Here is a 16,473-nt window from a genome sequence, read left to right as displayed (position 1 = left end):
TGCCATCAGAAATTTTTACTTTTAAAATATTCTCGATGTTTTCTCCCCCGAACTATTACAAAAAACCGAAATCCAGGCGTAAAAATCAGGAGATTTCAAATGTCACTGAAAATCCCATAAAATTATGAATTATTCAGCAACAGAAACACGAGAATTCAGACGAAACATGAATATTTAGTATCAAATCACACATAATTTTCAATTAACATAAAATTCCAGAATATATTTACCTGAACGTTTCTGATTTCTGCTAATTTATTCGGAATAATTAAACTGAAATTTACAGCTTCAACCAACTTGTCGATAAAATTTCGAATCTTTTAAAACTTTGAAATTCTAAGGTAAATAATCCTACGCTCATGTAGCTACGGTGAACCGTCGTTTACTAAAGTTCTGAAACAAAGTACATAGGATGCAAGTTTACATGATTTCAGAACTTTAGTAAATGATCGAACACATCATTAGTCGAATATTTCTATTGAAATTAGTGTAAAGATGCGATGTTTTAAATTAGATATCAGAAAGTAAAAACTTCAAAATGATAAGTCACTTACATCAATCGTCATAATTACTATTTTTAATAAATAATCGTCCATAAACGATGAATAAACGATCAATGAAATTATAATGTGATAAGAAAATCCGAGAAATGTAGGGAGGATGGGGTAAAACGGACACTTTTGACTTTTTTAAAAATGTTAATAGAGGTTGAAATGTTGATGAAAGTCAATAATTTTTCTTTCAATGCAAAGAACAATTCTTTCCCTTTGTGATGAGCCTAAACTGAACTGAATTGATAAATTTGTTGCTGAGTTATGAATAATTTTAAAAAAGTCTAAAGTGTCCATTTTACCCCACCCTCCCCTACCGGAAATATCATCGAAAAATTATCAACATTACGGTATCAATTTCCGAGTGCACTGTTCCCAGTAAAATTGGAAATGTCCATTAAATCTCCGTAATGAGGAAATAGGGCTGTTGCTCTGTCCTATCCCAATGTATCCGTATGACAAGCAATCTCTGGATGACACTTGACTGCCCAGTTCAGTGTGCTAGCCCAACGATTACCTCAAATGACTCCTAATTCCCTATTTATCTTCTTATCACATTCTCAAGAGCCCTCCAATTGTTTATTCTCGTTGTTGTCACTGAAGGGCATTTCTCCCAGCGATCAATCACTCGTGCGCCCCACAAATTCTCCCCCAAAAATCCCGCGGAATGTCGCACCGAGATATAACAGAACAAATGACCCAAGTGAGCTGATAAATTCGGCCGTCCACATTTTTCCCTTGCCCTGAAATTTGAGAACAGGTGAGAGATCTTCATTACTACAAACTTGATGTAGAGTCCAGAGAGACATCTAATGCGTCGACGTAGTGTTCCCTCTCAGCTGCAGTGTGCGGTTTGGTTGGGCGTCGCGACGGCCTGTTTGCTCGTTATTTTGAGAAGCCGAGGAGTCGCACGCGAGTGGCGACCGCGAGAGGTGCGATTGCTGGAGAAAACAACTCCATCCATAATTCATTAGCTCAATAATCGTCTGTACCACTTGAAAAAAAAGCCACCCCAAACATTTCAATGCTCTCTTCTAATAGTCTCGTAATTACTCAATGAGCAATTAATAATTGTGATTAATTGTGCGGATCAGGGGTTCTATTAAACCACCCCCCGGGCTATTTATAAAGAACCTGAAAGGGGTCATGAATTCCATCTTGTGCGCGGAAGTGATCAAGTTTCATAATTGAAATACCCACAGAAACGATGAAGTGATTATTCTCATGGATCATTGTTAATTATGTACACAACACCCCGGAGATGCTATCACGAGGGGGCAGGAAATTACAATACCCTCCCGATTCCCGCCCAATTCGGCTACTTTGTTCCCATAAATGGGATTTATTGTATTGGAACACCTCCGCAACGGCCGCGTCCACGAGGTGCTTCATCATCGCTCTGGTGAGCTCAAAGCAAAACAACAATCGTAGAGTTATTTTTTTCGACAGTTGTCTCTTCCATTGAATCGATATATCTGAAGAAATGAAAATGCACTCGCAGGTGCATTCATTCAAATATGCCGCGTGCTAAATGGAAAAAGGTCGTATAAACCTAATCTAGGGAACATGAAATCTGGACGATTTGAGCTCTTTAGAATCATTTTAATCCAACTTTTGAAGAAAAAAAATTTTTTTTTTTGGCGCATACGACCTTTTCCCACGAATTTTTCTTCAGTAGAAATTTCTCTAATAGTACGACCGAATATCAGAAAAATGAAGAGAAAACAGTGAAAAGATATTTTTTTCATTTTTCCATTATTGGAGAAATATTTGTGGAAATAGCTCGTATGGGCCAAAAAAAATTGTTATGAAAAGTTTGGTCAAAGTGATTCTGCAGAGCCGAAATCTCCAAATTTCGTGTTCCCTAGATTAGGTTTATACGACCTTTTTCCACTTCGTTGATATAAAAATCTCAAAATGGTCAATACATCTTTTTCCACTTGTCACGCGAAATAATTACACGCAAAATTGTCACCAAAAATCAGTAGTGAAATGGTCAAACGGTGTAAATCAATTCTATTCTAGCGCCAGTTCTCGATGAATATCTCAAATTCTAATGGAGTTAGCAAAATTTTTCTAAAAATCTTTTTTGTAAAGAAAAGTGAAGACTGTCGAAAAAGATCTTACAAAAATTTCGCTGTCTTTCGTAAATTCCGATTTATTCAACAAAAACTCAACCGGGAGCTATGTCGACTAAAACCGATCGAGGACTTCACTGCTGAAATATTTTATCATTACTGTTGACTTTGAACAAAATAAATTCAACACTGGGTACCTCATAAAATTCTAGATTATGAAAAAATCACTCAATGAATATAAACCACAAAATAGAAGACACAATAATTGAATAGTCGACGCAATTAAAAATAAAAATCATTGAAAATATTCCTTCATTTATTATTATTTGAACATTGATATGGCACTGCAAACATTGACATTAAAGACTCTAAATCTACATTAGATCTAATTACACATAAATCCGGTGGATAAATATCTCAGATTGATAGAAACTCTTTACGATAAATTCCGTGAAAAAATCGTCTAACGGATCAGTCTGTAAAATCACAATAGCCCCCCGCGATCATCAAGTAGTTTCCACGGCAGAAACTTTTTTAATCGAAGTCCTCTTGATGGACAATTTCGTCTGAATTTCCCGCAGTGTCTTTCCCTTAGTCTCGGGAACAAATACAAACGAAAACACAGCTGATGCACAGGCCATGGACGCAAAAAGCCAGAAGGTCTTGGCTTGTCCAATGAGATAGATCATCGGTGGGTAGAATTTCGTGACGACAAATACAAGTGTCCAATTGACAATAATTGACATACTGATAGCGACCCCCTTGGTCTCAGGAGGGAACAATTCACTGATGACAGCGAATGGTACCGATCCAAAACCAAGACTAAAAACAACATTAAACAGAGCAAGACTTGTAAGTGGCAGCCAAGCAATGGACCTGACATCAAAGCCATCAGTCTGCAGCTTGAAATAATACCCAAGTACACCAAGGCAAAGTGTCATAGCAGTGCCAGACAACACCAGCAGTGGTTTCCTCCCAAATTTGTCAATAGTAACAGCGACAACTGCTGCCATAACCACTTCAATAAGTCCTATAATGATGGTAGCTAAAAACGGATCAATGGAGCTCTCGGCTTCCTGGAAGATTTTAACAGTGTAGAATAGAACAGCATCAATTCCACACATCTGTTGAAACCACATGAGCCCGAGACATGTGCCAATGGCCTTTCTTCCAGCACGTGTACCAATTAAGTCCCTAAACCCACCACGACTCCTCATGACCCGATCAGCCTCCTCCTGGAGTACAGTTATCTCCAATTTGGGCTCGTAAAATCTACCCCTCAAAATGCCGAGTGATTTTTCTGCCTCTTTGATGCGATTATTTTGGACAAGCCATATGGGTGACTCAGGGAGAAAGTAAAAAGAGAGTAGAAAGGGTACAAGCATACCGCAGCAAGCGATATTGAGGATAATGTAGCTGGTGTAGGCACCAACGATGTAGATAAAAACAACACCGGAGGAGAATAACAGTGCGAAGCATGATCCTAGGGCACCACGAATCGAGGGTTCAGCCACCTCGCCGATGTAAAGTGGTACTAGAACACACACTGCACCAGATCCAATGCCTCCCATAAATCTGGCCGCATACAAGCTGTTTAAACTACGTAGAAATATGATCATTAGCCAGGACAGCAGTAGTGGAATTGTTGTTATCATTAATGCTGATTTTCTTCCGATGCTGTCGGCTATCATTCCCGCTGGTAGTGCACCCACAACGGCACCCAGAGGCATCAGCGAACTGACCCAGGACACTTGTGTGCCATCAAGGCCACCGAGAAACGATGTATTCAGCTCCAAGTGAGGTATCGTAGGCGATGTCCAGCTCAATGTCATTCCGCTCTGCATTGCCATCAATCCAACTGTGAACAGAAAGCCGATAAGACCTGTTATCGATCTATTTTCCACGGAGATGCAATCGGTATTCAGGTTAATACACAATGATACGTGTGGTGGTGTTACATTGTTTTTAATTCTTAGAAATTCAGAATGAAGCGAGTATATTTGCCGGAGAGACTGGCTGTTTGATCGATGGGTGCATTAACTCGGATTCATTATTGAATCGAGCACTTATCACTCTCAGTGACCGTGAATATCATTTTTTATCCTCTTCTTTTCCTTGACTTTTTGACACAACTCAATTGCCACTTCTTTATCATTATCTTGAGAAGTTTAGTCTCATGTTGTGCTTGTAATAATTAAGTGGGGGGGACATTAATCCTGGGGATTTTGTGCGGTAATGAGTATACAGTGGTTGTAATCAGTTGAGTGATGCTTACCTATCAATGTCGATAGACATTGGAAAATTTTTTGGCCCTCCTTGAGTCTTGCCGGCTTGAGTATCGGCTCCAAAACTCCATTCTTTTCTTTGTAATTGGCTTCCTTCGGCTCTTTAGTTTCCACTATTTGCATTTCCATAGTGTACTCACATTTACCAGTGTCTTCAGTATCTTCACGCGACATATCCTGTCACTCACTCAATGATACACTGAACAAAACGATCACAAAACCACTCCGCTAAAATTCCCTTACCCCGTCTTTGTCGTCTTTACGGTTTCGTTATCTTGGAAGATTTATACCCGATGCAAGAGCTGTAGTTGTCTTCTATATATAATTGACTTTTGAGTTTACCCTGTTCGATCTGGCTCGTGAGCGTCTGAATTGGCGTTTTTCTCTTTGAAATACACTGGCAAGAAACATCTCTCGAACTTTGAGGGGGTTGAAGTGAATGGGAATATCCTTGTGTTCTTATTTTTTTTTTTTGCTATTTCATCACATGATCCATCATTTTCCCACCACTCGATGTATTGAGGATTGATCGAGGGGACAATCACCCCGGGGCAATTTGCAATCGGCCTCTCAACAATGACTTTATACCACGTCCCCCTCAATGTTGGTCTTCGCACATCGTCATCCAGACTGTCTGACGACAATGATGATCGTGCCTCGGCCTAACAACCAGTACTCCTTCTCTTGACTACCACTATCGGGGGGGGCCCACTTCAATAATGGCGATTAGCCCTCCAATCGCGTCTGATAAAGTATTTTGTCGTGAGACACGTGCATACATGGTTTCTCACACCATCGTTGAAAAATACGTAATGACTCCTGGCGACACTTCCTCGCCTACTTATACATCACGAGATCTAGGCGATTGTCTTGGGGGCACTATTCTGGAAGAACTTGTCTCTGTCACGTGATGCGAAAAATTGAGTCCAAATTTAATTCATCATTGTATTATTTGTTCTGACAGTTAATGTCTTGATCCGGTCGTTTTAGAATTGAGACGAGAGCGACACGCGTTTTCAATTAAGAGTATGACCCTCAAGTGATAATCTCTCGTCTCATTTTTCATGAGATAATTGCAAATTAGAACACGTAATTCTCTAATTCAGCATCAACTCGATTTCATTCTTTACTATTTGTGTCAGTGTTATGGATGATTGTTCATTTTTCACTGGGGGGGTGTTGACTCTTCTTTTTAGGACTCGGCTGGACTAAAATCTTGCGAATTTGATAGAAAATTCTGGTGAACTTCGACAGAATCACTGATTCGACTAAAAATCGTATTAGTTTCTGGGCGGTTCCATTGGTACAAATGAATTATTTGTATAACATCGAAATTAGTGTAAAACAATGCCACAGACTGTTTTATTTCTCTGTATTGAATTTTTTTTTGCTATTCCAAAAATATTCAGAATTTTGTGCCGTATTTTATGAGTTATGTAAGATTAGGCTCTATTTCTGACAGTTCATGAGATACTAACTGAATGAAATTCTCCTAACTTTAACCGTTTGTGCGATACTGTGTTGTGAACAATTGCATTGTTATAAATAAATAGACGGCATTTGATTCCGCAAAAAGAGTGGTCATATCTACAATTAGCGACCTGATGAACATAAAGTCCGATGATAAAATCTTGTGGACATCTCAATGGACACAGAAATGCCCCTGGCGTATGGACTATGTAGGATTTCCTCGACGTGCGTTTTCTAAGTTTTCTCCACCCTATTTTTTTTCTCTTTTCATTTAAAAATCAAATGAAAAAAAAAAGAAAATTTGAGCCGAGAAATTTCTTTAAAAAATCAAATTCTATAAAATTTTTCCACAGAATATTTTCCACTGAACATTTCAATTGAAAAAAAAAAAACGGACAGATAAGCTGCAGAATTTTTTGATAGAATCGATAGAATTTGATAGAAAATTTGGTGATTTGATAGAATTTGAGAGAAAAATAATAGAAAATTCATCAGAAATCCAATAGAATTCCAATAGAATCCAATACATTTTTTTCACACGTTTCGGCGTGATTGTTCTCCAATATTATCTCTTTCTGGAAGTTCGTTTTTATGACTTCATACCGAGGGCAAAAAATGCAGGAGATACTCGAGATATCGCTGTTTGAATGCCGCAAGCCACCATTGATTATCACAGAGCTGTGTTTGCAGATTTCAATGAATTATCTGATAAAATTTTTTGCTGATAAATCTCTAGGGAATTGTGAAAGCTCAGATCTATAAGTGTCAATACCTTGAAATTAAATATTGTAGATAATTAATTTTCCATTGATAATGTCTCATCTCCGGAGTAACGACTAATGACGAAGATTGAATTTTGATGGCTTTTATAATCAGTACTAGCTCCATTACCGATTGCCATTCGACTTTCGATTACATCAATTTTGGATTTATTCAATCAATAATTGAAGGAAAGATTGGTTGATTGGTGGGGTAATGAGGATCAAATTATAAGTTTGATATTCAACTACAAATATAAAACAAACAATTAACGAAAAAAATGTTTCTAAAGCAGTTGAATTTTCTTAGTAGGATGGGGTGAATCATATGCTTCAAATATTATTAATTAACATCGCATTGGGAAAAAAATGTAATATAATGAAGAAAATATTCGCTCGTTATTTTTTATGAATAAAAGCTAAGATAGAGTGTTGAGAAACGATGGCGAAAAAAATTTTAAGAGACTAGAAATTGAGCAATGACTTAAATTGTGATACTGTTACATTATCATTAGTTATTATACATTATTGTTATAAAAACAATTTACTGGAGTGTTATTGGAAATATTTTTTGGCTTGTGCAGATGTAAAACGGTAACAGTAGCATCAAGGAAATCAAGTATTCTATTCTAGTTAACAAATTGTATTTCAAACTAACAATATAGTTCAGACGGTTTATTTCGGCGTTTATAGGGGAGAGTCGGGCAAAATGAACAGTCGAAAAACGACTGTTTGAGGCAGTTCAAGCGAAAAAATTGTTTTTATCAAATTTTTTAAAATTAACTCTTATTAACTTTTTTTCATTCTTGGGAGTACTGATGAGAATAATAATTTTACATCCAATCGAATGGAAAATTATTGAGAAAATTCGTATAATCACCCTAATCTAATCAATTGGATTATAATCCAATGAATTATAAGACGAATAGAAAATTATTATTCTCATCAGTACTCCCATTAATAAAAAAAAGTTGAACAAAAGTTGATAGAAAAACATTTTTTTTTGCTTGAATTGCGTCAAATAGTCGGTTTTCTGCTGCTCCATTTTGCCCCACCCTCCTATTGAAATAAAATACTATTTAATTCTGTTGAAATTATTACGGAAATTAAAGGCAATGAAATCGTTCTTTTCAGCCCGGAAGTGGTTGAGCCACGCCGTTGGAGCAATTATCCCGAGAGTCAACGAAACGGTTCAATATCCCCGGATCCATCAGGAACTCCACCACCGCCACCAGCAAATTATCGTCCGGCAAATGCCCTTCCAAACGGCGTGATACCAACAACTGAACCCATTCTCGAGGTATTGGACGAGCCGGTCGATGAACCCGTAAGTACAAATACTGAAATAATCGTGAAAATATAATGAAGACGCTGAGTAGGAAACATATATTATTTTTTTTTATCACACGGAACGATCGCAGTATCGTAGGCACCGCGTACAGAGCATTCTGCAGGAAATAATACTGAGAACTTGTTATTCCGGTTATTTGGTACCTAGGGGATACGTGTGAGGATCATTTGCGATGAAAACTATTCCCAATAGTTCAATCGGAAATGATGGTAATGGGTACTGAATGGCCATCTGAAAGGTTCATTCAACGTCTAGAAGTTCAATTGTGGGAATGAGGGAGGAAATTCAAGCGAAGAATCCACAAATGCGCTATCATTTGAATAATGACGTATCATTTGGCTGCTGTTAAGGCAGATAGCTCTCTTCACCCGGGTAATGAAGCTCAGTCGGTACTCAGGTATCCCCTTGCTATCGACAAACCTGCAGCTCTCTGCGAGTCCTTTGAACCGACATTGTTTGGAAAAATTCATAATTCGATAGGTCGTTGTTCGCTCGCTTCGCTCGCTCCTATTGCGGGTGACTCGTTAGGGGTCGAACCAATAACTTCGCGGCCAGTTCCCATTTTTCGGATTGTTAAAAAGAAAAAACGAAAATTTTGACATTTTCATCCGGATAACAGGAAAACGACTGGAACGATTTTGCTCAGAATCCAATCGAAATCGAATTACATTTCAGTAGCGAAGTGGTAAAACGGTACAAGACAATTTTGACTATCGACCAGTTTTCAATGAATATCTCGGAAAGGGAGATGGCAAAATTTTTGTTATGAACTTTTTTGTAGAGTCGATTGAGAGCTACAACAAATGTAATTACTAAAATTTCGCTATCTCCCTTAGATTCGGAAATATTCCTCAAACACTCAACGGAGAGATAAGTCGACTTGAACAGCTTTACCACTTCGCTACTGATTTAGATGCATCGACCGTACTAAAAAAATCAAAAATCATTATTATTCTCGGTAAAATTATTGAATTTTCAAAGAAAACTCGTTTTCTTCGATTATTTCACAAGTTTTCGATCGTTTTCCGATCGAAGAGACGATCGGTTTCATAACCTTATCATTTCTAAGTCACATTAACACGCATCGATTGAAAAATAGTCTATTTTGATACGATATTTTCTGAAAATGATGTTACGACTTCATGAAACTTACTGAATATCTTCATGACTCTCACATGAAGAACAAAAGTTGCGCCGTTTTGTTGCGCCGTTTTTGATGAAAGACTTTTCGTTTACGAGTAAATAAAAAGGCACTTTTCGGCACGAGGTGAACATAGCAACAGTGTTAAAATAGTATATTTCATTACGAGTGCGGAAAAGAGTTTTTTGGCTCGTGGGAGGTTTATAGTACGCGCCGAAGGCGAGTGATATAATCCCACGAGCCAAAAACACTTTATGTCATTGGGGCCAATAAAAGTTTCGCTCGGTTAGATCGCGGTTTTCGGGCCCAACGACATAAAATATCGCATGTCACATGGCGATAAAAGCATTATCTGGCGAATGTGGGTTTATAATTCGAGCCGAAGGCAATAATACTTTTATCGCCTTATGACATAAGATACTATTTCCCACGAGTATCGAACGATATTTTTCATCACAATGTGTGGAAAAGGGACGTTTTAGGCACCTTTCGCGTGCCTCAAAACTTACTTTTTCGCACAGCGTGATGAAAATATTTTTTCATTCAGTATCATCCTCCTTTCCTTCTTGTCTAAAACCTACCAATGAATATGCATGCGATGTTCTCCACTCAAGAGATTATTTTTGTCATATTATGTCCACTTTACTCGGAGCGCAGAATACTTGAACTGAAATCTACACTTGTTATCCATTTTTCAACAAATTGTGAATTTTCAATAACGAAATTCCTTGAAATTTGTACTGAATTTTTTCAGCCAAAATTTTTTAAAACTCTGGGCTGACATTGAATCCTCCTAAGGCTTCTTAGAAATCAATTCGAATTAGGGAATGATAGAAAATCAATCTCCGTTCGTAACCTACTATAACACAAAGGGATTATGGATTTGTTTACGTACAGAAATTGGGTCTGAACTCTGCTGATCTGTAAGGCTTCTAATCCGTTTTGAGCCGCATAATATCCGTCAGCTTCTTCGAGAGCATTCACAACGCTTTGTCGACTGAATCAATAAGTATGTCAGTCCTATCTTCACATTCATAATGGAATGTTCATTTTTGTTCTGCAGAAGCGCTCATTTATTGATTTTGAATTCACCCCATTTTTTTTCTGCCAACTACATCTACTTCATTTTATTTCATTTGACACTTGATATTCATTTCACTTGACATTTATTCCATTCGTTTAATTACTTCGACTTGATTTTAACCCTAAAATTTTTTGAAAATTAGCAAACCCTCCTCCTCAATAAATGAATCGCCACTGCAGGAATGTGAGAAAGTCAAAATAATTTTCGGTTTAAACGGCACGAGGAAGTGTTCAACCGTGATTGCACATCAAGACCTCGTCATCTGGCCTAATCACCCCGTGAAATTCAATAGCCTGATAAAACACTGAGAACCGCCCCCTTCGACACCAGTGCAATCCACCACCATGACTGACGTTAGCGTGCGCCTGATTGTGATATACCCGAGTGCCCCATGTGCCCATAGGCCGTTACGGAGTTGTATTACCTTAGTGCTTTGATGAGCACCGTGGAAAGAGGACGCGTGCAAATTTTCCAGCCGCGTCATAACCCGATACCCCGGGATCAATCGGTGTTTACATCGGGTCAATCATCGAGAGAGTCATGAAGATATTCAGTAAATTTTTTCGTGGTGATAAGACGCGTGTTACATCCGCGAAATCACGTGCCAGTTCAACGAGACGTAGAGCTCGATCGAGGACTTATATTGGACCACCTCATCTGCCGAGGGATGATTTCTTGTTTGGGGATGCTGCTAGCACTAGCACACGACGTCATCGACGTAAACATAGGGTAGGAGACATCAAATTCCATTTTTGCTTCCAATTTTTCGCGGTTGATATTTTATTTTTGAGAGTAACGCCGGTTTTTCGTGCAATTTATTCATTTGTTGTGGGGTAATGGTGACAAGGTGAGGAAAATTTTGACGATTTGACAATGATAAAGCCTCGTCCGCCCAGATTTATCCTCCAGTATTAAATTTCGCTCCAACACGCCCCAAAATATCACTCGAACTCAGCGATTTGTGTAAACGATAACAATATTGCATTTTCCCATGATCACACAGAGGGATGATTTCTTGTTTGGGGTTGTGCTAGAACTAGCACACGACGTCATCGAGGTAAACATAGGGTAGGAGACATCAAATTCCATTTTTGCTTCCAATTTTTCGCGTTTGATATTTTATTTTTGAGAGTAACGCTGGTTTTTCGCGCAATTTATTCATTTGTTGTGGGTTAATGGTGACAAGGTGAGGAAAATTTTGACGATTTGACAATGATAAAGCCTCGTCTTCCCAGGTTTATCCTCCAGTATTAAATTTCACTCCAGCACGCCCCAAAATATCACTCGAACCCAGCGATTTGTGTAAACGATAACAATTGCATTTTCCCATGACCACACAGAGGGATGATTTCTTGTTTGGGGTTGCACTAGCACACGACGTCGGTTCTTCTCGCAATTTATTTATTTTTCATAAATTAATATTAACACGTTGGGGAAATTTTTGATGATTTGACACTGATAAAGCTCCATCTGCCCAACTTTATCCTCCAGTATACACGGAGAGAAATGTTCAGTAAAAATTACGGAACTCACAGTTCGCTCACCGATTACGCAATCGACTCAGAAAATTTAAGTGACAGTATCGTAATTTTTCGCAGGAGATTCAGGTAAAAATTACGGAACGCTCTGGAAAAATTCCATGATTTTAGGTAAAAATTAGTGATGCCGTCGAGACTAGTCGAGAATTATTTTGAAGAGATCATCACAGCCTGGAAAAACATCGAAAGTTTTGGAATTGGATCGGTGCATCTCGTCACAATTCCGGGAGGATTTATCTTGCCTGGATCTCAAGACGAGACAGATATCGAGACAAACATTAAAAAAAAAGAAAATACTGAAACTCACACTAGATGGATTCTTCCAAATTCGTGACGAGATGCACCGATCCAATGTCTTTCGAGATTACGACGATTCCTAAACTTTCGATGTTTTTTTAGACCGTGATGATCTTTCCAAAATAATTCTCGTCTAGTCTCGGCGGCCTCACTAGTAAAAATTACGTGACAGTTCCGTAAAATTGTCTACAACCACAATTCTCTCCGGAATTACGGAAAAGATACGTAATTTTAAAGCCCCATCCGTCCAGCTTTATCCTCCAGTATCAAGTTTCACTCCAGCACGCCCCAAAATATCACTCGAGCCCAGCGATTTGATTGATACAGTCGTAATAAATCCGCATGCATTCGTGCAAACGACATGACAATTGCATTTTCCCATGGCCACACAGTGCTTTCCGGATGCCCCACCTTTCCCACGTTCGAGGGTACACAACCAACAGCATAACACACATTGTCCTTAGCCGTTCAACTCCTCTTGACCTTGACACTAAGCCTCTTCACCTGAGGTGTGCGCACTTCTTTGCAATGTAAAAAGCCACTCTACTTCCGGAGGAAACGTCCATGAAATTCATTTGCACGGTCCTCGTACCTCTGGAGTAGAACGAACAGATATAATCCTTGGGGCATTGAGGTTCAATGAGCAAACGAATTTCCATTCGTGTCAAAATCACCGACAAGTGGTTATTAATTACGTGGATATTTGTTCTGCCGCAATAACGTACCGGGCAATTACCTGTCCTGAAATATGTATGGCATGCTAATGCCACTGTACCGATAGCCACCCTATATGCTACATCGCATGTTCTTTTTGTTAAACTAGATTGGAATGCACATTCACCGCGTATTTATTGCCTTCTATAATTATACTTCGATCTTCATGCATTGACAGCAGAAATCAATGAATAATTGCGAAAAATTTATCCGTTTTTCTTCTACTCTTCACCAACAACTCTCAAAGTCTACAGTTTCTTCATAAAAAATTCCATTTTAAAGACGATCTTTTATTCTTCGTCTGACACTTTCAAATTTCTTGTCATTATTTTTCTTCGTGTCGGGTTTTTTAAATTAATCAATAATTGCGAAAAATTTATCCGTATTTCTTCTATTCTTCGCCAACAACTTCCAAAGTCTACTATTCCTCCATAAAAAATTGCGTTTTAAAACGGAATATTTATTCTTCGCCTGACACTTTCAAATTTCGTGTCATTTTTTTCTTCATGTGCATTTTTTAAATTTAAAATCCGACGCATTGACGAAAGAAATCAATGAATAATTGCGAAAAATTTATCTGTATTTCTTCTACTCTTCCCCAACAACTTCCAAAATCTACTGTTTCTTCATTAAAAAAATTCCATTTTAAAGACGAGCGTTTATTCTTCGCCTGACACTTTCAAACTTCGTGTCATTTTAATCGATCTTCATGCATTGACAGAAGAAATCAATGCATAATTGCGACAAATTTATCCGCATTTCTTCTACCCTTCACCAATAACTCCCAAAGTCTACTGTTCCTCCATAAAAAATTGCGTTTTAAAAAGGAACATTTATTCTTCGCCTGACACTTTCAAATTTCGTGTGATTTTTTCCCTCGTGCGGGTTTTTTCAATTCAAAATCCTCATGCCAAATTTCTCGATCTTCAAGATTTACATTCCCACTGAGAGAAAAAATGCACTCATCTATTCATTCCATTTTATTACCACATTACTACCAACCAAATTCGTGTGATACAAAAATCTAACCAGAAATGTCACCCATTCCTTCATCCCATTGATTTGCCACAAATAAATTTCCCCCCAGTCCGCAAATACTCACCTATTCAATCGCCTCAAATCACCTGATTAATATTCCCCGTCCCTCCGGGACTCATCGTAAAGCCGTGCGTACCCAGCCACGTATGAGCAGCAGCAAGAAATAAAAATCATAATAATAAAAAACCCACGATGAGAAAAAAAACCCAGTGAACAGAGAATGTGAAGAGGGCACCGACCGGTAAGGGCTAAACCACGCCCTCGCATTCACCTTTTGCCTGAAACTGGACCTGAGCTACCTGTCCGTCCTCACCAGTTCTAAAACTACCAGAGTTACGCATTTTAAATCCATCCACGGATATTTTTAATTTCCTCCCTGCCCCTTGCACCCCTCCACCTTTTTCTAATTAATTCCCCCCCCCCCCCCTCCCTTCCCGCCGGTTCTAACAGACCCAAAAAACAACAGATTCAACTGGAGATGGGGGATCCCAAGCCAGTGCCAATGGAAAAATCCCCCGAGGGGAGTGTGAAAAAAGGTATATCGTAGCTCCTCTAGGTGTGTCATGCCCACCTTGCAAACTCTCTCGTACGTATTAGTGTGTGTCCTCAAGCTCGGGACTTGGGGCCCCGACGTAACGACCTCTGGCCACAGACTCGCCAACTAAAGATTGGGCCCTGGTGTGTACAGTATTTATGCCCAGGCAAAGAACCGGTGTGTCGGCACTCAGCAGGCCTACAGCCTCCACACTCCCAACTATACCTCTCTTACCTTTCTACCCTCCTTCAACATTTCTCTCTGCCTCAGCTCGCAGCGTTCCTCGTTTCCCCCCATCAGTCGTGCGCGTTCCTCCATCGTCGCTTGGCCAGGGCCCAACGAAGGACATCCACATCAGAGCCCCAATTTCTCTCGCTGTGTACAGCACCTGCAGTCAAAATCTGACGCGATAAATTGCTCGCCATTCATCAAAATTCCGGATTAATCACAATGGACCAGTGGGAGTGCAACAGGTAGATGAGATTGAGGTGGAAAAAATCCCTCGGAATGCCACAGAAAACATTCTGAAATCTCCTGCAGGCAAGGAAAAAAAAAGAGTATATAAAAGCAGGTGAAGACTGCTGACTCCTCATTCTCCCACTTCCCTCAATTTCCTCCATGGACCAAGTGAATCTTCAAGATTTTGTACAGTTCGAGCCACGTGCTCAACCGTGTGCCATCGCAAGTGGATTTAAATGTGAAAAACGCTCATGTGGAAATTGTGATCCTATAATAACTCGGGTGAGAGAACGAGTTTAGCACCTGATGTGCGTAAAGTCGATGCAACTGCTCAGGCGTGGGTAGAATTCCATTCACCGAGGAATTATTATATTTTCTCAATTAACTTGTGAATAACCGTTGTTGGATATAATCGATGGATTACGACAGGGAGTGTCTTGGAATGTGCATTCCAGTGGATTAGACGAAATTAAAGTTGATTGTATCGGTGAAAATGGATAGGAATGAGAGTATCACTGGGCTCGGTGGTGGTGGTGGTGGTGGTGGTGGTAACTCTGGATCACCATTGGGCCAGCAGCAGTCACCACAGGGGCCCACTCCACCCCACAATTCAGTTGGAAACGTCGACAATCAGGTAATGATGAAGCCGATTGGTCAGGGGACAATTCACGGGGAATAAAAGGGGACGATCAGTCGTTTAGGATTGAGGAGAATTTTCGCGAGGAATTGGACACGACTTGTAACGTTAGATTTTCTCGGGGAACTCCTGGCTGTATGCGCGACCCGATAAGGCAAGCTGCATTCCACGCGCGCGTCGGATAAATAATCTGCGAGGAAAGTTTGTGGTACAGGGCCTTCGGAGACTTTCGAGAGATTTAAACAGTCATGGGTGTGGGTAAAGCGGATTCCGGGCGTACTTATAGGTGAAACAGGACGTCGTTCATTGGTGACTTTCCATATTATGAAAACCTAGGGCGAGAGCAGGGAGAGGCTCACGTTAATTTTTTTATTAGCGTTTTTACATTTTTCGGTCGTTTTATGTAATTTTTTAAGGTATTTATTTAGGTTTTTAATGGAAAAATACTGTTTACAATTATCGTTTTTACAACTGGAATTCCAGGGACAGGTGGTTAGTCATTTTTACGAGAGTGACATTGAATTGGGGGGGGGGGGG

At 39.3% G+C, this 16,473-nt stretch overlaps 2 protein-coding genes across 4 annotated transcripts in view; one reads left to right on the top strand and one right to left on the bottom strand.

The window, feature by feature from the left end:
- The window catches only part of LOC107037888 (tight junction protein ZO-1), a 63,894-nt gene that overhangs the window by 10,638 nt on the left and 36,783 nt on the right, over positions 1-16,473 (top strand). For all 3 annotated transcript variants that reach the window (XM_015256703.1, XM_015256695.1, XM_015256712.1), the window contains exon 3: positions 8,277-8,469. In XM_015256703.1, coding sequence (XP_015112189.1) covers positions 8,277-8,469 — 193 coding nt within the window. The remainder of the gene's footprint in view (positions 1-8,276; positions 8,470-16,473) is intronic.
- LOC107037907 (facilitated trehalose transporter Tret1) lies at positions 2,925-5,628 on the bottom strand. The gene is made up of 2 exons (XM_015256735.2): positions 4,905-5,628; positions 2,925-4,487 (listed from the first exon to the last, which is right to left on the bottom strand). The coding sequence occupies exons 1-2, from the start codon at positions 5,086-5,088 to the stop codon at positions 3,136-3,138; spliced, it is 1,536 nt and encodes a 511-aa protein (XP_015112221.1). The 5' UTR covers positions 5,089-5,628; the 3' UTR covers positions 2,925-3,135.

Source organism: Diachasma alloeum, unplaced genomic scaffold, assembly GCF_001412515.2.
Source record: "Diachasma alloeum isolate Michigan unplaced genomic scaffold, Dall2.0 Dall_scaffold_00177, whole genome shotgun sequence".
NCBI lineage: Eukaryota > Metazoa > Arthropoda > Insecta > Hymenoptera > Braconidae > Diachasma > Diachasma alloeum.
This window is presented reverse-complemented; position numbering and strand designations above follow the sequence as displayed.